Here is a 25,377-nt window from a genome sequence, read left to right on the forward strand (position 1 = left end):
GGGGCCAAGCCCCAGGCATCCAGGCGCCCCAGCAGCAAGGAAGATATGGGAGTCCCCTGGTGTGAGGGCCCAAGACGGTCCATTATCTGTAAGTCTTCTGAGCAGATGTCAGGGTTCTGGGAGGAGGTCTGGAGGGGGCTGGGGGCCACAGACCCACCCACAAGCTCTCTGCAACCTACTTCCGGGTTGGTTGTCCCCTCTCAGATCAGAGGCAGCTGAGAGCTGGGGTGTGGCTCAGGGCCTGGGGGGTCCCTTCTGGGCCTTTGTGCAACAGTTTTCCCAAGTCCTGTCATCCCCCACCCACTCCTCATCTGTGCCACCCTGCGTTGGGAACACACGGCCTGCTCCTGACCGTGAATCCCAAGACTTGAAGGGACCAGGGTTTCCAGGGCAAGGGCACTGAGGCTGAAGCAGTCTCTGACCACAGTCAGCTTAAGCAGGAGCAACCTGGGGTGCTTGGAGGGACCTCAAGGAGCTAGAGGTCAGCTGAGCTCTGCCCCAGAGGAGAAGCCAGCAGACGGGAAGCGGGTTCAGGAGCTAGGAGAATTGTGGTGGCCCGGAATGGTCCAGCCCCTCATCCATCCCTGGGGAGCAGGTCTTGGAGCCATGGCTAAGGAGCTGGGACACTGCCAGCCTACCCCGGAGGGCACAGACAGAGGCACCCGACCCCTGGTGGCAGCCGGAGGCACAGGAGGGCAGCAGGCAGCTGGGGTGTGCGTGGGTGGCAGCAAGGAGGGGCGGAGGGAGGAAGCTGGCTTCCTGAAGCCTCCTCAGCCCTCAAAGACAGACCAACAGACAGACAGACAGCTGGCAAGAGGCAGCCTGGGGGACACAGCTGCTTCAGTAAGTACTTGTTTGGGGGGAGGAGCGGTGCTGTGGCCCTGGGGTGGTGTGAACCCTGGGGAGAGGGGAGGGCATCTCCCAGGAGGAGGTGTGAGAAGGACGTCGGGCGCTGCACTGCCTGGCTGGGGCCCAGTGCTGACCTAGCTGGCATCCCCAAGGGGCAAGCAAGGGAGCTGCAGGGAGCTGCAAGGAGAGCTAAGGCTAAGGAACCCCCTCCTGCTGCTGGAGAACCTCTCCCTGCCACCCACCTCTGCATGGGCCGCTCCGTGCCCCTCACCTCTGTCCCTGCGGGCTTGGCAGTGCTAATGCCGCCCCCCTACACACACACCTCGGAAGCTGTGACCCTGGGTCCAGAAGATGGGGACTGCCCCCCAAGAGGAGATGGCCCCACCACCTCTGTGCCCCGTCTCGTGCCCCCAGCTGTCGTCCCATCATGCACTGTCGCTCAAGGCTTGGTGAGGCCATTTCCTGTGACAGTTACAGAGGCGGGAGATGGGGGATGGGCAGAGGAGGAAGGAAGCACCCCCAGCCTACCTCCCTGGACAGAGACCCCAGAAGCCAGAAATGAACTTGGGAATGGGACTGCCAGCAGTTAGGAGAGGGTCCTGCTGGGAGCCAGCAGCCGCATGCCGGGGTCCCCAACTGGCTCCAGCGCCGCCAGAGGCCTCCAATTGCTCATTCAGACAAGGTACATTGGTTAGACTCAGAAGTGGTTTCTGTGAGCTCTCTCCCTTCCTCCTGCACAGAACGCCTATATTTTCTATTTCCTCCCTTGCCTTTTCTCACTTGGGCCCCCAACTTAGAGCCTGTGCACTTCGGGCTCAGGCCAATCCTTCTCCTTTCTCCCCCTCCTACTGGATTCTCCCATATGCACCCACAATCCCTGCCCTTATCTTACCTTTATGCTAATCCCAACTTCCTTGCCACTCTGGATCCCACCAGAGAAATCCTGTCCTTCCCATGGTGAAAAAGGGCACCATCTCTGGGGAAACAAGGGACACCCCCAGTTCAGAGGTGCCACAGGGCAGAAAGCTGGCCAGTCAGCCAGGCTGGAGTGAGCAGATGAAGGACCCTGTCTTTCAGGTGACCCTCATGGCTGAGTGAGCCTCCCCTGGGCCCAGCACCCGGCCCAGCATGGTCCAGGACTGTGGCGGACGCTCCAGAGCACAGCTGCCGACCTCACCCTTGGGGGCAGCCATGACCCAGCCTCCCCCCGCCAAAGCACCAGCCAAGAAGCATGTTCGGCTGCAGGAGAGGTGAGATCATTCCCGGGAGAGGGCGTCTGTCCTGAGCACCGCCATCCTGCCACCATCTGCCCCTCCAGCTCTGGCTGCTGAGCCCAGAAGGCCTAGATGTTGATCCCAACCTGGGAAGGAAACCCAATGAGCTCCTTTGCATGTCATTTGCATGCCTTTTACATGTCTGGGGTACAAAACATCTTGTCAGCCTTGTGCCTGCTCCCCAAGCCTGGGCTGGGTTAAGCAACCCCTGGGACAGAGCTAGGGGCAGTTTGGATGTAGGGGGGAACTTTAGAGGACAGGGCAGGGACAGAAACCGTGGGCAACTGCAAGGAGCAGTGGGGGTTCAAGTTTGTCCTGTTCTGCCTGACGGGGAGAGAAGGGTGTGCAGCAGGGGTCTGAGCCCTTGAATTCACTGGTTGGGCCTCTGGGTCAAGAGCACAACAAAGAGCGGCCTCTCCTGTCTGCACTGTAACAACCAGAATTGTGCAAGCAGTCAAGTTCATGGACACTCACTGGGCTCTGGTTGTGCCTCAGGCGGGGCTCCAACGTGGCTCTGATGCTGGACGTGCGCTCTCTGGGGACCGTGGAGCCCATCTGCTCAGTGAACACACCCCGGGAGGTCACCCTACACTTTCTACGCACAGCTGGACACCCCCTCACCCGCTGGGCCCTGCAGCACCAGCCACCCAGCCCCAAGCAGCTGGAAGAGGAATTCTTGGTAAGAACTTGGAGTCCCCACTGAGTCACTCTGCTTTTCTGGTGCCACCCTCTCCTGGGCAGTGGGCATGTCTTCTCTGTGGGTACTAAGGAAAGAGCACCCCACGAACCAGGGAGGAGACTGCCCTGTGCTGCCTCGTTTGCCCCGCACCCACCCAGACCCACACTCGGGTGCCAGGAAGGATGACCAGGGCCATCACTGCTGGGAAGGGTGGAAAGGAAAATGGACCTAGAAAGGGGGTCAACTGTTCACTGGCTTCCTCTCCCTGTTAGAAGATCCCCTCAAATTTTATCAACTCCGAAGACCTGGACATCCCCGGCCATGCCTCCAAGGACCGGTACAAGACCATCTTGCCAAGTAAGGATGGCAGTGGGGTCGAGGGAGGTGGGGCCGCCTTGCCGCGGGGACACCGAGCAGGCTTCACAGCCCTGGGCAGGAAGAGCTAGTTCCTTCAGCAGAGGAATAGCAATGCTGCCTCCCCTGGGGGATGGAGGAGCCCTAAGAACGCTCCACAGTAACACAACTCACATTTCCACACTGACTGTGGGTCGCGCATGGCTCCGAGTCCTTGATATTAACGCATTTTTGAAACCACCCTATGAAGCTGGTGCAGGGGCATTCTAATGCCGTTTTATAATGAGGAAACCAAGAATCAAAGATCAGAGAAGTTGTGCAATTTGCTCAAGTTCACACAGCTAGTTACCATAAATTGTCTTCCTCCTCATGTCCACATGTGGGAAACACCCTGCGGATGGTCGCGGTGGAAGTGGTACCTTCAGGGTGGTGCCCAGAGAGAGGTTTTGAGAAACTCAGATGGAGGCAGAAAAGTGATTGGCGAGAGCAGAACGGGGCTGGAGACGGAGGTCATGAGGCCAAAGAGGCTGACCTGCAAGCTCCTGATTTTCAGAAACAGGCTTGGGGGCCACACTCATGGGCTCTTTGGAGACCCCTCCTCTGACCATAGCCAACCCAACCCCAGAAAGTCCTAGTCTTGAGGCCTTAGCTCACTGTTTCTGCCCATTCTTTATTTTCTTAAATGTAGATTATAGTTCAATGAAGCTGTCACCCAATACAAAAGGAAATGTGGTTTGTAATTATATTATTTCATTACTTATTTTTTAATTTAAACTATTTCATTATTTTCCTATTATTGCACCTCTAGGTTTTTAGTTACTTGTTTGGAATTTCATTAAGTCTCAGGTGCCCTAAACTAGAACATACAATTGTTTTATATACCAATTAAACTTTGATAAGATACAGCTCATCAATTAGATATTCCATTTTATCTGTATTCTTTTTGTTCTATAATGTGGTTTGTAAAGAGCATTTTTTTTCTTTTCTCCCCCACCACCATCCCGTGTCTCCTGTCCCTTTCCCTTCTCCCTCCCTCCTGCCCTTAGGGCCCTCAGGATGTTTTATTTTTTCCTTATTGAAAACAAATTTTTTTTTTAGGTCACATTGGTTTACATTATTGTTTGTATTTCGGAAGTGCAGGATCCCCTTCCAGCGCAGTTACCACAGTCCTCCCACCACCAAAGCACCACAGTCCACCAGCACAGTCCATTGTGCTCCCTCCCCACTTGTGCTTACCCTCCCGCTCCCTTCCCTTCCCCCGTGTCTCAGTTGCAAAGTCTTCTTTCAAGGGCTAGTTTTTCAGTCTGGTTTTATCTGACCCTTTGGTTTCTCTATGTTCTACATAATAGTGACACCATCAAGCCTCATTTGGCTTACCATAATTCCTTCCAGCTCCATCCATGTTGCTATAAATGGCATGAGTTTATCTTTTTTGATCGCTGAGTAGTATTCCACTGTGTACCTAGACCACATCTTCCTGATCCACTCATCTGGTTTTGGGCACTCAGGTTGTTTCCATAGCTCAGCTATTGTAAATAGTGTTGCAATGAACATGGGAGGGCAGGTTTCCCTTTGAGCTGGTGTATTCATGTCCGGGTAGATGCCTGGGAGTGGAATTGCTGAGTTTGATGGCAGATTTATTTTTACTCTCTTGAGAAACCTCCATACTGCTTTCCCTAGGGGCTGGAAAGTTTACATTCCCACCAGCAGTGTGGGAGAGCTCTTTTTTCTCCACATCCTCATCAGCACTTGTTTATGGTCTTTTTGATATGGGTCTTCCCATTGGTGTGAAGTGGTATCTCATTGTGGTTTTGATTTGCATTTCCCTGATAATAAGTGATAACGAGCATTTTTTTCACGAGCCTGTTGGCTATCTGTGTATCTTTTGAGAACTGCCTATTTAGCTCTTCTACCATTTGTTGATTGGGTTATTTGTTTTCTTGGTAGATCTTCGATATTAGCCTTTTGTCAGACGTATGGTGTAAAAATATTTTTCCCATTCCACTGGGCATCTTTTTGTCTTAGTTACCATTTCTCTCACTGTGCAGAAGCTTTGTAGATTGATGTAGTCCCAGGTGTTTACGTTCTCTTTTTGTTTCCCTTGCTGTTGGAGACATATCTGCGAAGACATCACTGGAGCCTATGTCGAGAAGTGTTCTGTTTTCTTCTATGGAATTTGTGGTTTCAGTCTTACGTCCGGGGTGTATCCATTTCGAGCTTCATTCTTTTGCATGTGGAGGTCTGGTTTTCCCAACTCCACTGACTGAACAGAATTTTTTTGAAGTGCACTCGTTTTTTTAAAGTCTTTGAGCTGGTGTATTCATGTCTGGGCAGATGCCTAGGAGTGGAATTGCTGGCTTTATCTTTTTTTGATCACTGAGTAGTATTCCACTGTGTACCTAGACCACATCTTCCTGATCCACTCATCTGGCTTTGGGCACTTAGGTTGTTTCCATAGGGGAAATGGAATTGCTCCCCATAGGGGAGTGGAATTGCTGTTTGCTATATGAATGTCCAATGTTTGTTTTTATTATTCTGACTTAACTTTGCTACATATAATTTTCTCAAATTCCCTCCATTGTGTTAAAAAATGACTGTGCTTCATACTTTCTTATGGCTGTATAATACTCCACTGTGCATTGTACCACATCTGCTCCTGTCCGTTTCAACCCTCCCAGTGTCTAGTGCTCTGCCTGCATGGGTGGGTAGAGATTGTTAGCACTCATCAAGGGGACTGGGGAGCAGTCCTTTGCCTCATTCTAGCTAGCCCCAAAGCTACCAAAGAGAAGTCTGTGTGCCTGGGATTCCCTGGCATCCAGGATACTCTCTTCCAAGAAGCATGCTGGCTCTGGAAAAGGGAATCTTCTCTCCTTTCCTCATAAACTAGCCTCTCATCCTTGCTTGGATTTAGTGTGGAGAAAACCTCTCCCCTAGAGGGAGATGAGGACACCCCCAGTGGCAGAATGAAACTTGGGTTCTAGTCCCACTTCGGGATGATTTTAATCATGCATTTGCCATCAGAAAGTCTTCCTCCGTGGCTTCTTTCTTCATTCCTATCAATTCAATCCAGTTCTACATCTACATTGATCTCAAGGCTGTTGATCGCCCTCTCCTGCCACTATGTCTCTGCTGCTCCCTGCTTTTTCCTTGTTAGTGCATCTTAAGCAACTCCGCCCAGTTAACCCAAGCCAGATTGTTGCTCTGAGCATGTCACTCTACTGCTGAGAGCATTCTGTGGCTTCCTTTTGCCTACATGTAATAATTCAATGGGTGTTCAGCCACTTGCTAGACTCAGGTACTGAGATAAGCACAGGAAGCTCCTCTATCTGGCCTCATTGGAGTCTGCATTAGTTGGTCACCATTTGACCTCTGACTTCTGCTGATTTTGACCTTTGACCTCTGCTGATTTTCACTTCCTAGATCCCCAGAGTCGGGTCTGTCTTGGTCGGGCACAGAGCCAAGAGGACGGAGACTACATCAATGCCAACTACATCCGAGTGAGTGGCCTGGCAGCAAAGGAGTTGGGGTGGGGCTGTGTTTAAAGAGGTCCCCAAAGAATACCTCTGGCTAGTGGTCCAGGAGCCTGGGTCTCCCTGCTGCGAGTCCGGGCCTTACCAAGCTGGGGCAGACAATGAACCAATCTAGACGCCAAGACACCAACCCTCAAGACAGAGATGATGTTGATGCTGAGAAGGAGGGGTCACAGAGTCCCCTTAACCTACCCATCACTCATCCCTGCCTGTCCTCTAAACTTGACAGGAAGTTGGCATTTTGAACCCGATCCCTAGCTTCTTGCCAGCTAGTTGATCCAGAGGTCTGCATGGGTGGCACCAGCACAAATGCAAGCTACCCACTGTCTCCTCATTCACTACATTAAGTTTTAACACCCCTTCCCCTAACAAGCCCTCTTTTGTGGAGATAGACATCCAGCTAGGAGCTGCACTCTAATCCCCTTCCCACCTCTGCTGACCCTAAGTAAATGCAGCGCCCTCTATTGGCTCAAGCTGGGTAGGTCCATGGTCGGTGGGGCAGAGGTGAAAATGTCAGGCCTATACCCTGGGGAAGCACCTCCCCCTTGCCCACAGCAACCAGGGTGAGCAGTGGTCTGGATTTCACCATCATCTTGGGGAACAGGAAGCTGAGGACCCTGAAGGGGAGAATGAAAGACTCTCAAGAGTGAGCTCCATCTTGTTTCTAAATATTTAAAAGTGATATGTAAAAGTAAAACAGGCATTTAACAGATACTGAACACTGTTATTTTGTGAGGAAGCAGCAGATGAGGAAGGAAACAACATTTCAGGCTCTTAAAATGCTTTGTTGAATTTAATGCACAAGGGACAGGGTAGATAGTATCACCCCCAACTTGCAGGTGAGAGGACAGAGGCTTGCGGGAGCCTAGGTAATTTGTTTGTGGCAGCACAGCCAGTAAAGTTAGGCACAACTGGGAATTTGAACCCAGATGTGCCTCACTTCAGAGCCCCTGTCCCTTCTACCAGAGACTTCTGGTGCGCCTGCGCCTGGTGTGTCTGTGCGTTTACTCCTTCAGCCTGAGCAAGGACCTGCAGAGCTTGGGAGTTCCCCAGAGCCCTGCTCTCACTGCTTCCCACCCATGGGTGCCTCCACTTCCCAGGGCTATGATGGGCAGGAGAAGGTCTACATTGCCACCCAGGGCCCCATGCCCAACACCGTGTCGGACTTCTGGGAGATGGTGTGGCAGGAGGATGTGTCACTCATCATCATGCTCACTCAGCTCCGAGAGGGCAAGGAGGTAGGAGGCAGGCCTTGGTGGTCCCAGAAAGGGCTCCTCTCCCCCACCACACATATACCTGCCCCCACTAGGGCAACTCAGGACCAGGGTTCCCCTGGGAGCTGAGACTATAGCCAAGCCCAGCTTGCACCCATCAAAGAGTACCTGAGATAACATACTCCACAGCCAGAATGGAGGGTGGGGAGCTCTTCATCTGCAGGTGCCAATTCAAGAGAGCCCAGCCCAGGTGCCGCCCCAGGCTATGCCCAGCCCTTCCAGTGGGGGTGAGAGGTGGGAAAGGGATCCCACTTCTCTTCCTGCTGCCTCAGCCCTGCTCAGCTGATAGGCCCTTCCCCCTCTGACTCCCAGCTCCCTGCCTTCTAGAAATGTGTCCACTACTGGCCAACAGAGGAGGAAACCTATGGGCCCTTCCAGATTCGAATTCAAGAGGTGAAGGAGCGCCCAGAATACACGGTGCGGCAGCTCACCATCCAGGTACGGGCTCTTGTAGGGCTGGTGCTGGGGTGGGTGCCGCTCCCAGTGTCTCTGGAACTCAGGTCTGACTTTCACTAGGACCCAAGCTCTGCTCATCTAGACCTTCTTGGGCCCACAAGAGCCTAAGGCGTAAAAGAAAGAAACATGGGTTCAGTCTTCAGGGGGCCTCTTGCCTCATAGAGTTGAACCAACAAACCAAATAGGCCCCCACCAGAAAGCCTGTTCATTTATGCTGAATGGAAAGCAGAGGTGGGGCCCTGGAGGCCCGCGGAGGGGACCCCAGGAGGTGCAAGAGATGGAAAGTAACACATGTTAAAAGAGCTTTCAGATTGTTTTCTGTTATTGCTCAGTGGCTTGTACCTTTCAAAACATTTCTCGGCCAACTCATTATCCTCCGAGCGTTATGGGAAGTAAATCAACACAATCTCACTGTCTCCATTTTCTTGGTGAAGAAAATGAGGCTGAGTTTTACCCAGAGTCATGCTAGTTAGAGGCAGAGCCAAGCCTTGACCTGGGTCCTCCCCTCTCCTGAGACAGTGCTCCTTCCAGAGTTTCAGAGGAGGGGGCGGTAGAGTGTGAAGAACAGAAAGAGTTGGCTTTGGAGTCAGTGACTAGCCTGAGGGGTGATTCTAGCCCTTGCACTCCTCTGGCACCAGAGAAGAAGGCAGCGCCCCCTCCTGACTCTGGTTCTCATGCTGGTCCCCCCAGCACCAGCAGGAGTGCCGGGCCGTGAAGCACGTGCTCTTCTCAGCGTGGCCTGACCACCAGACCCCAGAGTCAGCTGGGCCCCTGCTGCGCCTGGTGGCTGAGGTGGAGGAGAGCCCAGAGACAGCTGTCAACTCCGGGCCCATTGTGGTGCACTGCAGGTATGCGGCCCTCCCCCACGGCAGCTCTGGGCCCGCTTCCCTTCCACGGGTGTCTCCTGGCAGGGGCTAAAGCAGAGCACAGCAGGCCCTTCTCACCTGGACAGGAATCTCTAGGCCATTCAGCCCCTGCCCTGTTCTTGCACCCTCCTCATGCAGCACCTGGACTGATGTGGACCCCCAAAGGGGAGGGGACCTAATATCTGGAAGTTCCCAGGCCTCTGTGGGAGGAGGTAGCAGACTGCCTGCCACTCATTTATTCATTCAGTAAATGTCTGCTGAAGACCCATGCCAGGAACAGTGTTAGGCACTAAGGAAACAGCCATGAATGAGACCGTTTGGCTTCTGCCCTGATAGGCTGACCATATGACGGGAAAGCCAGCAGGTTAAACAATTAAACACAAGGCATATGGAGAGCTGTGATGGAGGTGTTTGGGGAGCACAGATCCAAGTTGCCTAGTGCAGCCTAGGCCAAACAGAGAACATTTTCTGGGAGAAAGGACTTCTCAGCTAAGCTAAGACCTGAAAGGTGAGTTAACCAAGCAAAGAGGGAAAGGAGAGGCGCTCCAGCAGAGGGAACAGCAGGTACAAAGGCACAGAGTTGAACTTAACCGAGATGCATTGTCAGGAGCAGAGTTAGAAGCAGAGGGAGCCGAAGGTCATGGGGGGTTAGAAATGAGAGCTGATTCTGGAAGGTAAGTGCAGGCCAGATGATGAGGGGCCTCGTAGGACTGACTTAGAAATTTGGACTTGCCATTTATAAAGAATACTGTGGCTACAGAGTAAAAAGTGGGTGGAGTGAGAGCCACGCAGAAGGCAAGCTAAAAAGAAGGAAACCATTTGGGTACAAGGGCAGGGTGGAGAGAAGTGTAGGAGGGAGCCGAGGTAGGAAGTGTCAGTAGCTGGGAGGAATCAGCGTGGGTAAGGGGGAGTCCAGGACAGCCAGCCCAGTGTGACCCCTGTTAGCTGGAAACCCCTGTGGACAGCAAGCAGAAGGGAGTGTATCAAAATGTCCACAGGAACTGCAGGGTGACCAGGAGATTTAGGGTGACAGTAAAAAGAGGCAGCATCCCTGACCACAACACCCCGTTAGTTCCTGTTGCTTCCTCTCTGGTTTGGGACCCATCCCCATGGCTCCTGGTCACCTGACCCCGTGTTCCCCACTCTCCCGGCCATCATGCTCCCTGGTCCTCAACACTTCCCTGGCTTTCCTCAGTGCAGGGATTGGCCGCACTGGCTGCTTCATCGCCACCCGGATCGGCTGTCAGCAGCTGAAAGCCCGTGGGGAAGTGGACATCCTGGGCATCGTGTGCCAACTGCGACTGGACAGGTGGGTCCATGGGTGCAACAGGACCAACAAGGTTAAGAATGGCAAAGACGCCACTAGTGTCCGAGGGCACACAGGCATGTCACCGTCAGCACTTCCTGTGAGAAAGGAAGGGGCCCCTTCTGCGTAAGAGCTGTTTATTTTGAAACTAACACCCAGGAAAGACTCTCTGTCTAGAATGTTGGCTTGGAGGCCTAGAAACAATTCTGCTACCCTATCTATTTACCCTGAACTTTCTGTCTTTTTCAGTTTTGTTTTTCCAAATTCCCTACTGAGGGGAAAGGAGGGGAACAGAGTCCAGCGGGTTCTGGGTACAGGCAGGCATGGGGTTGGAGACAGACGACCCAGGGGGAATTCTGTGGGCCTGTGAGCTGTTGTTTTCTTCTTGTGCCCTTGGCTTCTTGGTCAAGAGCTGTGACAAGGAACAGATTAACTGATAAGACAGCGTTTGGGGAACATGAGACCCTACCTTACAAATATATGGAATTATTATTTTACTTTTAAGATTATTGGCAAGAGGCTTGGGGAACTGGGGCTGAGGAGTGTGGCCTGAGGAATTAGGAAACCTATTTGCCCCCAGAACTGAGGAGTCAGCGTGGGGCCCCTCTTCCTGGGCACAACCAACCAGGGGGCTTGGTCCTGAGTGAGGGGCAGAGGGTGTCCCCTCACGGAGCAGGTGTGGCCGGCTGCCAGCACCTGGATGAATATGTGTGAAGGAATGACAGGTTCTTCTGGAAAGTCAATCTCTCCTGTGGGATGACAAAGACACTGGTCCTGAGATATCAGCTTTCTGCCCTGCCTTGCTCACCTTCTTGTGCTTCTCCTCACAGGGGGGGGATGATCCAGACCTCGGAGCAGTACCAGTTCCTGCACCACACCTTGGCCCTGTACGCCGCCCAGCTGCCAGAGGAGCCCGGCCCCTAACCCCTCCCACCCTCCACCAAGTGCCAACTTCCCCTCAGGTCTGGGAACATGGGTCTGGGCCAAGTGGGTTTTGTGATCTGGGGTCCCCATGGGCATGGGGGTACCCCTCAGTGAGAGCCATCACAAGAAGCTGCACCTGCCAGATCAGGGCCAAATTCAGGTCACCATCAGCCACCCCTCTGCTCCTGCTAGTCACCTCAGATGAACACTGGGGGTACCTCCCACATCCCTCCAGACTTAAAAAGGGAGCTGGCACTTACAACAGGTCTGAGAAAGACCCACGTGTCCCAGTCTCTCTCAAATGCTCTGTGAGTTCCAGCCTCCCATCTATGACACAGACATTAGTTACAACAGAAGTTCCTAGAAGTTGTTCCAACAGTACCCTCTTCTGAGTCTGGCAAGAGAGTGATCCCAAATTCATCCACTTGCAGGCCCTGCCCAAGCACAGGCCAGATGCTAAAGCTGGTCTTCACCTTGGCCAAGTTCTCAACACCCTGCAGTGACTCACTGCTTCCTCACCCCACATTTTTGAGGGTTGCATACCCCTCATAGAGACCAGGGACCAGACTACCCCTGTGCCCACACATGTGCTGGGGATAAGCTACAGAGCTGACAAGGCCAGGAAGTTGAAATCTGCAGGAGAGGGAAATGTGAGGACTCCCCAAAGGTCCAAAGAGTGGGTCCCACCTTCATAATTGCCAGCCACTCACCCTGGCTACTTCATAGGGAGGCCCCACATCATCTGTCCTGCTTCCTGAAGACATCCTGGATATCCTGAATTTTTGAAGAGAGGAAAATCAAATCTACCTTTGAAAAGAGATCGAACTGATTTTAAATAGCCAGTCCCCATCTCTGCCCTCCAGCCCTCCATTTGCAGAGTATGCCCAGAGACTTTGGGGCTTTCCAAAACAATCTGGGCTAAAACACTCCATATAGACCCAGGGACTCAGACTGAATTGGGACCCTCACAGTCTACCCAGCTAACTCAGCTCAAACACCCTGGCATCCTCACAAGTTCCAGGGCACCCAGATCTCTCTCAGGGCCAACTCCCACACTGCAGAAAGACATCAGGTCCTTGAATCCAAGGTAGAAGGCACCATCTCTCCTGGAACTCAGCCAGGGGTCCATCTTTGCTGATGCCAAGGAGGAAACCCCCAAGAAACTGGACCTTGGAGAACAGCTGGGCCTTCTCATTCATCACCTCTTCTGAAGACCTACAGCCTTGACACTGAGATCAATTTTCTTCTTGCTTCTGCTTGGCCTTACTGAGAAATGCTCCTTCCTTCCAGCTCTGGGAATGGGCTCACCTGTACCTGCACCTTTCCTAACCTGTAGGAGAGGCAACCACTGTTGTGCCTGGAAGCTGGGCGGAGAGCTCTCAAGTGCCTGTCTGCCCTGAGCTCAGAGCCAGCCAGGAGGGCAGAGGCGGCTTGGGCTTGAGGGTTCCCCTCCCTGGCAATGCTGTCCCAATCCTGGTCCAGAACTTAGAGGATACAAGGTCTGGAGAAGTAACCAAATGGGAGAATAAAGACTTCTTCATCTTCTCTGGCCTCTGGGGCCTCTTTCTAGAAATAGTTCTGTAGAGTAGGAACAGGCTGCAGCTCTCCATCCTGGATATGAGCTTTTCCTGCACTGCTAGGAACACGCAGAACAAAGAGATACCAGAAGCCATTTAGGAAATGGGGAAGAAGGGAAACTTAGGAGCTGCAGAGGGATTTATAAAGGGCAGAGAACTAGAAAGACAACACAAAATAACCCAAAATAGTGTGCAGTGTCAAGATTTTATGACCCCTCCACTGTGGTTACTGCTTAATCATTTAGGATCGTGATATGGTTGATATTAACAGTTTATGCATCTTTTAAAAAAGATTTATTTATGCATGCATGCATGCATACAAGAGCTGGGGTACAGGCCAGAGGTGTGAGAGGATTCACCAGAGACAGAGTGGGGAACAGAGCAGGCAGACTGACTGAAATACACTGCTGAGGGGAGCAGTGGGCCAGACAGGAGAGGTCTGCTGCGCAATGTGGGTATCTCCCTGGTTGGGGATCAAACTTGAGCTGCAGAGGCTGCTGATTGCTTCATAGGTTGCGTCTTAATCCCTTGCGCCACCAGGGAGGTCAGTTTATGCATCTTGACTAAAATAATAAACTTTGTGTCAGCATATCTGAAAAACAGTTACTAAGGGCCCCCACACGGGCCCCACAGGCCTTGCCTGCAGCCTGGACAGCCCAGCCAGGGTGCCTGCGGCCCAGGGGCGCTTCTTTCCAGGCAGGAAAGGAGGTGCGTCCCTGCACCTGCGTCCTCCTGAAGAAAACTTGGGTTTTGTTTTGTTTTTTTTTTTTTTTTTTGAACCAAAACAGGCCAACTTTGCCCTAGCCAGGGCTTTCTCGGTGGATACACGCAGACTCTCATCTGTGTCAGCGCCACGGCGATCGCCGTGGAAATCCGCGTCCCCTCAGACACCCGGAGGGCTCGGGGCCGGGCTCCCCCGCGCGGGCCGGCACGCGGGCTGGAGGCGAGGCGGAGAGTCCGGGCGCCCGGGTCGGGCTCGCCCCGCTCCCGGCGGGCGTCTGGGGAGGGGGCCCCGCGGCCCCAGAGGGCCTGGGAGCGAGACCCGGGGGCGCCAAAGCCCCGTCTGCGCCTTCCCGGGCCCGCGCCTCGGCGTCCCGCGCGCGCCCCGCCTGCCGACCGCGGGGTCGGGGGCCCTCCGGGGAGGCGGGGCGCGGCGCCGGGCGGCCGGGAGGCGAGGAAAGCGCGACGCGGTTCCCCGCGCGGCCCCAGGCGACCGGCACCCCCGCCGCGGGCGCGGGCCCAGCCGGGACGAGGGGCCGCGCGCTCGGGCGCCAGCGGGACGCGGCCCGCGCGCTAGGGCGGCGGCGGAGGCGGCGGCGGGGGCGGGGGCGGCGGCGGGGGCGGGGGCCGGGGCGCGGCGCGGGCCGAGGCCACGCCCACCGGCGCCGGAGCGGGGCAGGAGCCGTCGGCCGCCGCGCTCAGCCGCCGCCCCACCGAGCCGCGGGACCCGGGCCGCAGCGGGGAGGCCGCGCGGGGCCGCAGCGCGAGGGCAGCAGGCGGCGGGAGCCGGCGCCGGGCGGGGCCGGCGGCAGCGACCATGATCGCTTTGTTCAACAAGCTGCTGGACTGGTTCAAGGCCCTGTTCTGGAAGGAGGAGATGGAGCTCACGCTGGTCGGGCTGCAGTACTCGGGCAAGACCACCTTCGTCAACGTGATCGCGGTGCGCGGCCGGCGCCGCCTGGCAGGGCCGGGGGGCGGGCGCGGGCGGGCGCGGGCGGGCGGCGGCCGCGCGCTCGGGGCCTAGCACGGCCGCGGGGACCGGCCGGCCGGCGCGGCGGGGGCGGGGGGGCGCGGGGCGAGGCGGCGCCCCGGACGCGCGGCCCCGAGGGGTCGCGAGGCGGGCGGGACCCGCCGCCCCCGGAGCCAGGCCCTCCGGGCCGCGCGGGGGCCATGACGGGGCGAAAGCGCGCGGCCCGCCCGGCCCGGCCCGGCCCGGCCCGTGAGAGGCAGCCGGACAGGGCGGCGGGGGCCCCGGGAGGGGGCCAGCGCGGGCCCAGCCCCACCCTGGGGTGAGCCCCTCCCGCAGCGAGAGGAAGCCGGGGTGCTCGTGCGGGGGAGGGGAAGTGTCCCCTGGGGCAGTGGAATCAGCTGAGGTCCTTGGCTGGAGGAGACTCCTCCTCCGCGCGGAGCAGCTCTCCCTGGCTAGGGCTACAGGGGTCCAGGGAGGAGGGCGGCGTGAAGGGAGTTTGGAGTCCCCGCCTGGCTCTGAAGTTGCTGGTGGCGGCGCTCTGGCCGGCCCGGGGATGAGTTGAAGGGGCCCTGCCCATCAGGGGGCAAGGGAGAGAGTGGTCCTGCAGGCTTTGGGCCAGTCTCGACTGAGCTGGACCTTTGTATTTTCGGTGCCAGCGGAGTGGTGGGGAAGGAGTTAAAATCACTGTCAAAAAAAAAAAAAAAAAGGGAAGATGAGCTCTAAGCTCTCTGGGTGTGTGAGCTGAGGCTGCAGTAATGGCTGCGGCCTGTGTTTCAGAGCCTGGCTGCACTGGGCTTAGGGGACCAGGGAAGGCTTGGGGCCCTGTCCCCCGTCTCCAGATCGAGGTTTCTGAGACTTGTGGGTTGACCAGATATTGGCAGAAAATGCTGATGAGGTGGGTCAGCAAAGAAGCGTGGGCAGCCAGCCTGGTGCCTGCACCTGCCTGTGTTGTGGTCCATGCAAAAGATGGGCCTCCCTCATAGCTCTGGGCATCCCAGAAGTGAGCCCTGCCCGAGGCAGGAGGGGCAGGTACACCATGACCTCATGTGTGGGCACTGGCTTCCTTTCCCAAACATGCTTTGTTCACATTTGACCTCTGCCCCTTCCTCCACCCACTTCTCCTGGCTCCTGGTCTGTCAGGGCAGTATCTTCAGGCCCTGCTGGGTTTCTCAGTAGGATGGTTTCTGAGCCCCTGGAATTCTGTCTGCCCAGGCTCTGACCCTCGAGTCAGAGACCCCTTGGCTAGACTTGGCACTGACTGGGGCTCTCAGGCTCCTTGGGCAGACTGGACTGTGAGCCTGCTCTGCAAGCCTGGGCAGCATGGCTTCTAGTCTTTAGATCTGGAAGAGGTCTCTGGGGTAAGGCCGAGGGGAGAAACAAGATGCTGCTGCTCCGATGGCTCTGCCCAGGTATCACCTCCGGCCCCCAGGGAAGTTGTCCTCATGCAGCATTTTTTTGAAACCCTGCTCCTGGACAGGGATCCCCAGGTACGCAGGTGGGTCCTGTTTTCTGGAGGGTCTCCTCTCCCCCAGCATCATAGCAAGAGTGGGTGGCTTTGGCAGGTCAGGAGCAGGATCTTAGCATCTTCAGGTCCACAGCCAGGTTTTCTGTGATGTGCAGGGCAAGTTCCCTCCCCCATCCCTGGAGAGCCCTTTTGATATTAAAGTTGTCACTTTAATGGGCACATTCTGAAAGTGCAAGCTAAATTTCCCTGGAAAGAGCTTCCCCAGGAAAACACCCTGTGAGCCTCGGGCTCCAGGTCAGGGTGTTGCCAGTGTTCCCAGAGCTTTCCTGCCCCTCCCCCTGGAATAATCATGGTAGGGCATCCTCCCCAGGGATGAAGAGTCTGGCACTGCTCAGGTCCCAGCCTGCCTCAGCCCACCTCAGCCCACCTCTGACTTGCAAGCACCTTTGCCTGTTGCTTTGGCCTGTTTGTCCCAACCTTCTTGCCATTCACTTTTTCCTCCTCCCTCTGTGAAGTCTGACGTCAGCAGGGACTGAGATGCATGTCTCCAGCTGCTGCTGATGTGAACTGGGAACAAGAGATAGGCGCTGTCTGAGTAGGCCTCTAAATCCGCTCATTAGGGTTCTGAAAAAGTGGTGGTGCTAGAAAAGTAGCTGAAGTTCCACCTGAGAGAAACGAGGGGTCGTTGTCAAATATCTGAAAGGGTGAGCATCAGCCCTCTGAAAGACCAGCTCTCGGGGCGCACACGGGGTAGATAGACTTAGCAACAAGGGTGGGAGTTGCAGGAAGATGGGTCTTTGACTTACTCTGAGGAACCGAGAAAGCAGGGAAGGGGTTAGGGATGGGAGTCTGAGATCATAGGTAGGGCAATGACTTTAGGGTGCCTTCCAGCCTTGGGTGAGGCCTCTGGGGCCTATGAGACCATGAGGCATCCCAGAGGGGAAAAAAAGTGTTGACCTGGTTCCCACTTGTGCTGATTCTCAGCTGAACTAGAAATACTGGCGCTGGGGGCTGCCTCCTAAAGGTCCTCCTGGTGCCTGCTCCCCAGAGTCCCATTCTGCCAGGCTGGACTTCCATTTACACGGGAGGCTGTGGGTCTTCCCGCTGCCAGACAGCAGTGTGGTTCCTCGTGTTCTCCCAGACTTCCAAGCTCTGTGAGCCCGCACTGCGGGTCCCTCGGAAACCAAACCCCATTTTGTAGAAGGAAATCCTGAGGACCAGGGAGGTGTCTTGACCAGCTCCCTCATGATGAGGAATGATAAACAACAGCTGTGTGTCCTTCCTCACTCACTGCTCTTAATCAGCTGGGGTGGCCCTTAGCCCAGCGGTGCCCCACCCCACCCTGGCACCCCTCTGGGGTTTGGGTAACTGCACTGCACGTGGTTTTCCCTACTTAGCCAGAAGAGAGGCTCCCTAGGGACCCTCCCTTTCCACAGTGATTCCCAACTTTTAGGGGCTCTTGGACTCTTGCTCTGTGATAACAATGAGAAACACTTTACTCTGAAACAAAAATTTGCACACACAGGTTTTGTGCAGTTTCAGGGGTTCAGGCATTCTCTGAAGCTGTCTATGGCCCACAGGCCCCATGCGCTTACCCCACCCAGTCAGGGGCTTCAATCTGGGAATTCAGTCCTCACAGCCTTCAAGGGCCTGGAGAGTGAGTTTGGGTGGTTTTTGCAAATAAAGGGGAATCAGTTCTCTTCCCTCTGATGAATCTCGGGGTCTCCATGGAGACTTGCAGGTTTGATCCCCCTCACCTTGGCCAGTGGTCAGCCCTTGACCTCTTTATGTGACCCGAGGCAAATTATTCCTCCCTCCTGGTGGTAGAGAAGGGTAGGGCAGAGGACAAAACACTCGGGTCACCCTCAGGTTCAAGGTTAAGTAGGCACACACACACACCCCCACCCCCCACCCCCGTTTCCTTCAGCCTGCATCTGGGCATAGGAAGTGTGGGAGCTGGGGAACACGTGAACATGGAGATGACCTTGGAGAAGTTTGTCTATTTGAGGCTGTGACTAGGTTAGAACCATCTAGAGATCCTGGAGACAGTTTAGAGGGAGAAATGAAAGTTGTTAGAATGTGAAAGTGGCTCATAGGAAGTAGAATCACAGGGAACTTCTGATGTCCAGTAGACACTTACTAATGTTAACAGCAATGTGGGTTTTCTCCTGACAAGGTTCTCTGTCTGGTGGGGAGGGGCAGAAGTCAACAGCTGCTGCAGAATGTGGATTACCTAACAAATGGAGCATAGTGCAAATGAACCCAAACTGTGAATAGTCTAGCAATTGCTCACCTGGCATTGCATTTTGGGGTTGGCTGATTAACCTCCAAAAAATGGACTTAAATATTTGCTACATCTGCTGCCTTTGAGACCCCCTTAACTGTTTGCCATGAGCTTCCTGGGGTTCTTCTGCTGGGAGGTAACTGTTCTTCCTCTCCCCTGGAGACAATACAGAAAAGGGACTTCTGTTCCAACAGAGAAGTGTAGGCTAGAATTTTCTCAGTCTGGGTTGAGACATTGAGATTGCCTGAGGAAGATGGGCCACTTCATTACAGATCTCCAGTGTGGGGTGCACAGCTATTGGTTATGTCCCGGCCTGCTGGAAGCCAGGGAGATGCCTCCTTGTGAGCCCCTGAGGTGCGCCTGAGAACCCCTGGCCTGGCCTTTGCGTTACTTGAACAGCTCGATTGCCTGTGTCTGTCAGGGGGTGTCTGGGTCCTGTCAATTTTTGCCACTTTTCCAATCGTGACCCTTTCTTCCAGTCAGGACAGTTCAATGAGGACATGATCCCCACAGTGGGTTTCAACATGCGCAAAATCACCAAAGGGAATGTGACCATCAAGGTGAGTGGCGGCAAGGGGTGTGTGTGTGTACGGGTGCGCGCTCTCGCACACGCATGCATTGGGGGGTGGGGTGCAGAATTTGGGGGAGGGCACCTGAGGCCCTGGCAGGAGAAGCTAAGGGAAAGCAGAGGCTCGGCTCTGCTTGCTGGTCACCTGGGAAAGGTGGGCACAGATTCTGAGATGGGCCGGGGTGTGGGAGAGGAGCAGGCCTGGAGAGCAGAGGAACCCCTGGGGGAGGGGGGAGATGGAAGAATTAGGGTGGGGGAGGGGCCCTTGGGAGCCATGGTGGTCTAGTGGCCTGCCTGCTTCTGAGACCATCTCGCCCTCTTGCCTCTCAGCTCTGGGACATCGGGGGACAGCCCCGTTTCCGCAGCATGTGGGAGCGCTACTGCCGAGGAGTGAGTGCCATCGTGTAAGTGCAGGCGGGCAGGACCCCCCCTTGCTACCTGTGAGAACTCAGAGGCACAGAACCGGATCAGTCTTAGGATCAGTCTTAATCTTCATCTCAGGAGCTCGGGACACAGCGTCCCTGCCAGCTGCCTTACCCGCACATGCTGCTGGCACTGGCTCCCCCCAGCCCTTCTCTCAGAAGCAGAGCCACGACCAGCGTCCGTCCCTGTGCCTTCACCCCCTTGTCTCCCCACCCAGTCTCCACTGGCCTGAATTTCATGTGGCTTAATGGTGCATTGCCTTGCTTTTTAAAAATAATTTTAGCCTACATATATATGCCCAACAAATGGTTGTTTCATTTTCATTGTTTTTAACCGCATGTTTTTAAATGTGTCTCGCAGGAAGATCTGGAGATTCCTTGAGTTGTTCTGTTGTGTCGGTTTTTGCTGTTGTTGTTTTGTTTTTTTTCCCCCACTCAGCCTTATCTAGCCTTCCCATGAAACAAGAGGCTCATTTTGGGGAGAGTTATGGGGACCTAATCCCCATAGGCCCAAGCCACCTGAGTAACAGCTCCTCCAGAGCGCGACTTTGGGGTACAGGAGTCCCTGCAGCTTTTTACTCCCATGGGTTGAGAACATTCATTGAGCCCCTCCCTGGCTTGAGCCAGGCCCAGGTGGCCTGTAAAGCCAGAGGTGGCCAAGCTGGAACTAGAGGCTTCTCCTCCAAGTAGCAGCTCTTTCTCTTCCTTCCTACCCCTCAGCCTGTGGGTTTCAACCTGCTTGTACCCCCTGCCTTCCCCCAGGTACATGGTGGATGCTGCTGACCAAGAGAAGATCGAGGCCTCCAAGAATGAGCTCCACAACCTGCTGGACAAACCGCAGCTGCAGGGCATCCCGGTCAGACATCATGGGGCGGGGAGGGCTCTCTGGGAAGTCATTTGGAGGGGGGGGGGGCAGAGGCAGGTGAGGGTCAGGCACTTGGAGGAGTGGGGAGAAGGGCGGGAGACCACGGAGGAGTGAGCTGGTCCCCTGACTACAGCTGCCCTGGACATAGGCCTTGTCCTCTCTTCTTCAGGTCTTAGTCCTGGGCAACAAGCGAGACCTCCCGGGAGCATTGGATGAAAAGGAACTGATTGAGAAGATGTGAGTTTATTGGCACTTCGCTGATTTCCTCCCTGCTCCCAAATTCCCCAGGCACCTACTGGCGCGGCCTTGCTGCTGCTCTCAGGAGTCGCCACACGGTGGCAGCAGAGCCCACCTGACCAGGAGCCTCACCCTCCCCACTGCAGCTCTTTGAGCAAGAGGGGGGACCACCCCTCACCCCAGACCAGCTGGACAGTCTCTGCCTCAACAGCTTCTATTTTGGTTTCTGTTCAGGAATCTGTCTGCCATCCAGGACCGAGAGATCTGCTGCTATTCCATCTCCTGCAAAGAAAAGGACAACATTGGTATGTGGCTTTGAAGGAGTTGCTGGCATTCCAGGAAGTAGGCACAGGGCAGGGGGAGGAGCAGGGAGGCATCACTGGGTGCTGCGGGTACAGTGGCTGTCCCTTTAAACCCAACGATCTCTAGTTCTGGGGAAGGACAGGCAGGCTGGACATCCAGGTTCTGACATTATCCCAGCTCTGCCGTCAACTGGCTGTATAGGCAAATCACTCCCCTCCCAGATCAGCACCCTACAGGGTTGACCCAGGCCATTCCAGCCCCTTCCAGCTGCTGCGCGTCCCTTGGTCCTGTCTCTCACAGCACCCACATGCCTCTGCCACCCATCTGGGGCTGCTTGGGGCTTGATAGCTCTGGGCCTCTGGTGCCCCTAGAGTTGATCTGGCTATAGCTTTGGAAGCCCTGTGACCTTCTCTCTTGCCCCCCACACCTCCAGACATCACCCTACAGTGGCTTATTCAACACTCAAAGTCACGGAGAAGCTGAGACTGCGGCCCTTCCCCCTCGGACCAGGGATCGTCACCCTCCAACCTGAAGCCGAGCTCCCCGCCCACCCCGCCGTCCCCCCAAGCCCACCCCTCCTCACCTGGTATGGGGAGGGGCCCTCTGGGATTCCCAGAGTCCTGTTCTGCTGAGGTTTGAACTCCTGTTTTTATTGTAAAATAAATTGCTCCCATTCTTGTCCCCTTACCTCTCAACCTTCCCCCTCCCCCTAATTCCTCCGCCCTGCCCTGCTTCCCACCCCCTTGTCAACCCTGGCCCCAGAGCTCTGCCCCCTCCCCCCCCACCCCCCCCCCCCGCCTCCACTTCCCTTTTCAATACTCTTCTGTTATTGTCCTGTGTGTACAGTATATATATGTATATATATTTTAATTTTTTAATTTAAGCAAAGACTAAAATCAACCATTTGATGCTGCAGGGGCCAGTCAGGATCTGGGAGGGGGCGGTCTGAAAGGAGAGAGGTGGGCTTGGCTGAGGGCCGGTTCAGATCAGGAGGGGTGAAAGCTGGCACCTGGGGTGGGTGCCTGCCTGGGTCCCGGTGACCATCCCTACATCCTGTTTGTTTCCTCTTCCCACCCTGGCTCGTCCCTGCAGTGCTTGAATGTCACAGGCTGACCGGAGCCTCCTGAGGGCCAGGGAGCCAGTGTCCCCCGCCCCCCTCCTGCCTGCCCCTGGCTCCCGGCTCCGCCCCTGCCCGGGGCTCCCACCTCCACAGCCCACCTCACTTTCTGTTCTCGTTTTGCAGAGTTGCACAAGGAGAGAACTCAGCATGGGGGGTTGGTTCTTTGGGTTTGTTTCTTGTTTGTTTATTTAATTTAATGATTTGTAAAGTGATGTTCCTCTTCCTTTTTTACACTTTTCAGCTCACATTTAACCTCTGTTTGGAAAATGATTCTTGTAACTGTACATTTTTTTGCCTCCTAACAACAGCAAGAATAAATTACCAATTTTGTGTTGGGGGGCGTGTATGGTGCTGATTCTGTTTCCATAAATGGCAGGGATGCCCCCACATGCTGGGCACCAACGGCCCCCAGCAGGCACGCGCCTCCGGGCACACAATGGCGCTGCACAAAGCCGCCTCCCTAGTGTGAGCTGGGCTCTTGGTTTGCCTCCTTCCTTTTCTCTTGTTGGGCTTTCATGGGGTGCCCGCTTTGAGCTTGCAACGGCCAAGTGAAGCTAAGAAGGTTGCTGTTTGGAGCAGCCGGGGCTCGAGGGCGGGAGGGGGCGCTGAGTGTCCTGCACCCCCCGCCTGAGACCCTTTGGGACTTCGCCTGCAGCCTGGTTCGCCAACACTCGGTCCTCACGCAGTCTGGAGCCACTTGGCAGAGCTGCTGCCTTCCCTCCATCGCTGCTCCTCTGTGGGGACCCGTGCTGGTCCTTTCCTTGGTGAGGCCAGACCCTCACTCCTGCCCAGCGCCAGTCACTTCTCCAGCCCCACTCCAACCTTCACAGCTGGGCTCCTTGCTCACAGCCCCATAGCTGCTGCCTCCAAGAGCCTTGGGGGCCCTGCTGGGCCCTGCTTATTGAGTCTGAAGCCATCTTGACCCAGTTTTACAGGAAGCTCCGCCTCTCCCCTGCTCCACCTCCCTCAGCCTCTCTGGAAAATGGAGCAGGCCCAGCAGAACCTCCAGCCCTTCTCACCCTGCCTCTGCAGGAGGAAGGAGCAGCGGCCCTTGGGTCTGGACACAGGCTCACCCGCTCTGGGTCCTGGGCCTTTACCATGGGTTCTGAACTTCCCTGGCCCCTCCTCTTCCGTGGGGCTGGGGCTTCCTCCCACAGGTAGCTCACAGTCGGCAGAGCTGTGGGAGAAACGACCTGCCTGGAGAGGTAGTTAGCTCCCCATTGCCGAGGAGTTTGAGAACATTGTGGATGGGCTTTGGCAGGTGGCAACAATGACGTTAGGGTGCTTGTTGGCTCCTAAAGAAGATGAGATGTCCCCCTGGGGGGAGCTGGACCCTGCCTGCCCTCTCCTGCAGAGAGGCAGGGTTTGCCCCTGCCCAGGGGACAGGGACAGGACCTACAGTCTCACTCATCCAGGGAGCAGGGTGGGAGTGTTTCAGGGTTGACCTGCCTTTCTCAGGGCCTGTCATCCTCCAGCGAGGGGTGAGGTTTGAGCCAAGTCAGGACAAGCCGGTCTCCAGCAAGCAGGCACCATCTTAACACTGTGCTGAGCATAGCGGGTGCACATGTGTCTTACCTGCTGAGCTACAGGGAAAAAAGACACCAGCTTATATGTAACTGCTGCATCAGGGCCTTTGAGCTTCTGACGAGTTGAAGCTGCACTGGCCAAGCCTGCTATACTGGAGACCTGAGTTCCTGCAGGGAAGGGAGACAGGGTACCACGCACTGTGCCAGCTGCTTTATGTGTCTTGTCTCATTTAATCACTGTAGTCCTCTGTGAGGAAAGGGCTGTTCCAGTTTACAGATGAAGCTGGCCAGAAGTTCTGTAACCATCCAGTCTGACTGGATGAGGCAAGTTTCACTCCAAAGTGCATGGGCTTCCTGCCACAACTCCTTCTGAACCTGGTACCGGAGCCTGAGTCTGGTCTCCTAAAGTCAGCCCTGAGGGGGCAGTAAGTGGCAGTGACGCCACTGAGCATCCAGCTCAAGTCCATCACCCACTGCCATGCCAGCCTGCCCCCCGCCCCCAGCCAAGGACCCTTAAGCAACAAATGCCACATTGTTCCCCCAGCTGGCCCAGGCTGGAGGGATAGTGACTCTTTCCCAAGGCCTGGCTGGTCTGCTGATTCTGCAAGCCATTCACGTGGGCAGGCCTGGGAGGCGACCATGGGGGGAGGGGGACTCTGAGCTGCCAGCCAGCAGGAAGGGGTGGCAGAGAGTGTCTTTATGGAAAGGCCCCCCGAATAGAATGCTGTTTATGGTCCCTTCACCTCAATTCACCCCAGTCGCCCTCCCTACTCTTCCTCAGAAGCTGTTGGTGCTTCTAAGACTGGGGGCAAGAGAGCTGGAGGGAGGGGATGTGGAGGACTTGGGCTGGCAAGGTTGCCTTGGCCCCTCTTCAAACCAACTCCCTCCACTCATCTCAAGTTTCTACAGACAAAGCTGGGGGCTTCAGTCACTGTGGCAACAGGTCTGTTGAGAAATGGGTGGGTGTCATTCCCCAGCACAAAGAGTGTGCGCATGACAGCGCCATCACCTAGCAACCGCCTCCCTCTCTTGGCGGCTTCACCCAGCCGAGGGTGGGTGCCAGGGAGAGAGAACAAGGCTATTAAGATCCCCAGGAGAGGGGGAAGGAGGCTAGGGTATGGGTGGGCTGAAGCCAAGGGGTGTGGGTGGGGTGGACAGCGGAGAATGCAGCCCGGGGCGCTGGGCCACCCTGCCCTCACCATCCCTGGCCCCTGGGGACCCTTCCTGAAGCCCTGTGCACATGTTCTAGGTTGTCCTGCCAGACAGAAGTTACCGCTGGGACCCAGAACTGTTTTGTACGGGCACGGAGGTCCTGAAGAAAGCTGAGCTTGTGGAGCAGGGAGAGACTCGTGGTCAGGACTGAAATACCCCTGGATTGACCTCGTGCCAGCTTCTCGGGGCCCAAACAGGCCAAAGGGGGATCCCTTGGAAGGGCCCCAGAGGTGGAGCTGGGGGAAGTGGGACCCAGGGCAGAGCCGGTGGGAGGAGCTAAGAGGTCTGTGAGGCCACAGGATGGTGCTCTGGCTAGCGGGAAGCGGGGGTGTGGTGGGGGCAGGCAGGGGGCAGGCAGCTGGGCTTTCTACAGGCCAAACAAACAGTCAGTTCTAAGAAACTGAACAAGAGCAGATCTCAGAGTCAGAGAGGTTGGAAGCCCTGGGGCTCATGAGGGAAGGCTGCTGGTTTCCTTCAAATGGGGGCTTTGTGGAGAAAGGGAGGAGAAGAGGTGGGGAACTCCAGAGGACATAAGTTTGCAACATTTTGGCTTCCCAGGGGTGACTGAGCTCTGGCCAGGGTGAGGATTTAGTCCC

General features: G+C 55.6%; 2 protein-coding genes across 3 annotated transcripts; both read left to right on the forward strand.

Annotated features, from left to right (window-relative positions):
* Positions 1 to 1,921: 1,921 nt before the first annotated feature.
* PTPN7 (protein tyrosine phosphatase non-receptor type 7) lies at positions 1,922 to 11,512 on the forward strand (the record flags this gene model as incomplete). 2 transcript variants are annotated; one of them, XM_084244736.1, is made up of 9 exons in its annotated part: positions 1,922 to 2,099; positions 2,619 to 2,802; positions 3,075 to 3,159; positions 6,577 to 6,653; positions 7,787 to 7,924; positions 8,288 to 8,398; positions 9,107 to 9,264; positions 10,478 to 10,591; positions 11,419 to 11,512. In XM_084244736.1, the coding sequence occupies 9 exons, from the start codon at positions 1,978 to 1,980 to the stop codon at positions 11,510 to 11,512; spliced, it is 1,083 nt and encodes a 360-aa protein (XP_084100862.1). The 2 variants fall into 2 exon arrangements, with proteins under 2 accessions (XP_084100862.1, XP_084100861.1); XM_084244735.1 differs by having other exon boundaries at positions 1,978 to 2,099; positions 3,078 to 3,159.
* Positions 11,513 to 14,626: 3,114 nt separating this feature from the next.
* ARL8A (ARF like GTPase 8A) lies at positions 14,627 to 21,406 on the forward strand (the record flags this gene model as incomplete). Its single annotated transcript, XM_084245821.1, has 7 exons — positions 14,627 to 14,749; positions 19,008 to 19,088; positions 19,427 to 19,500; positions 20,281 to 20,374; positions 20,553 to 20,620; positions 20,855 to 20,925; positions 21,357 to 21,406. 7 exons carry the CDS (start codon positions 14,627 to 14,629, stop codon positions 21,404 to 21,406), a joined length of 561 nt encoding a protein of 186 aa, XP_084101947.1.
* Between the last annotated feature and the right edge of the window lie 3,971 nt (positions 21,407 to 25,377).

This window comes from Talpa europaea (assembly GCF_964194135.1).
Source record: "Talpa europaea genome assembly, chromosome: 10".
NCBI classification, from domain to species: Eukaryota; Metazoa; Chordata; class Mammalia; order Eulipotyphla; family Talpidae; genus Talpa; species Talpa europaea.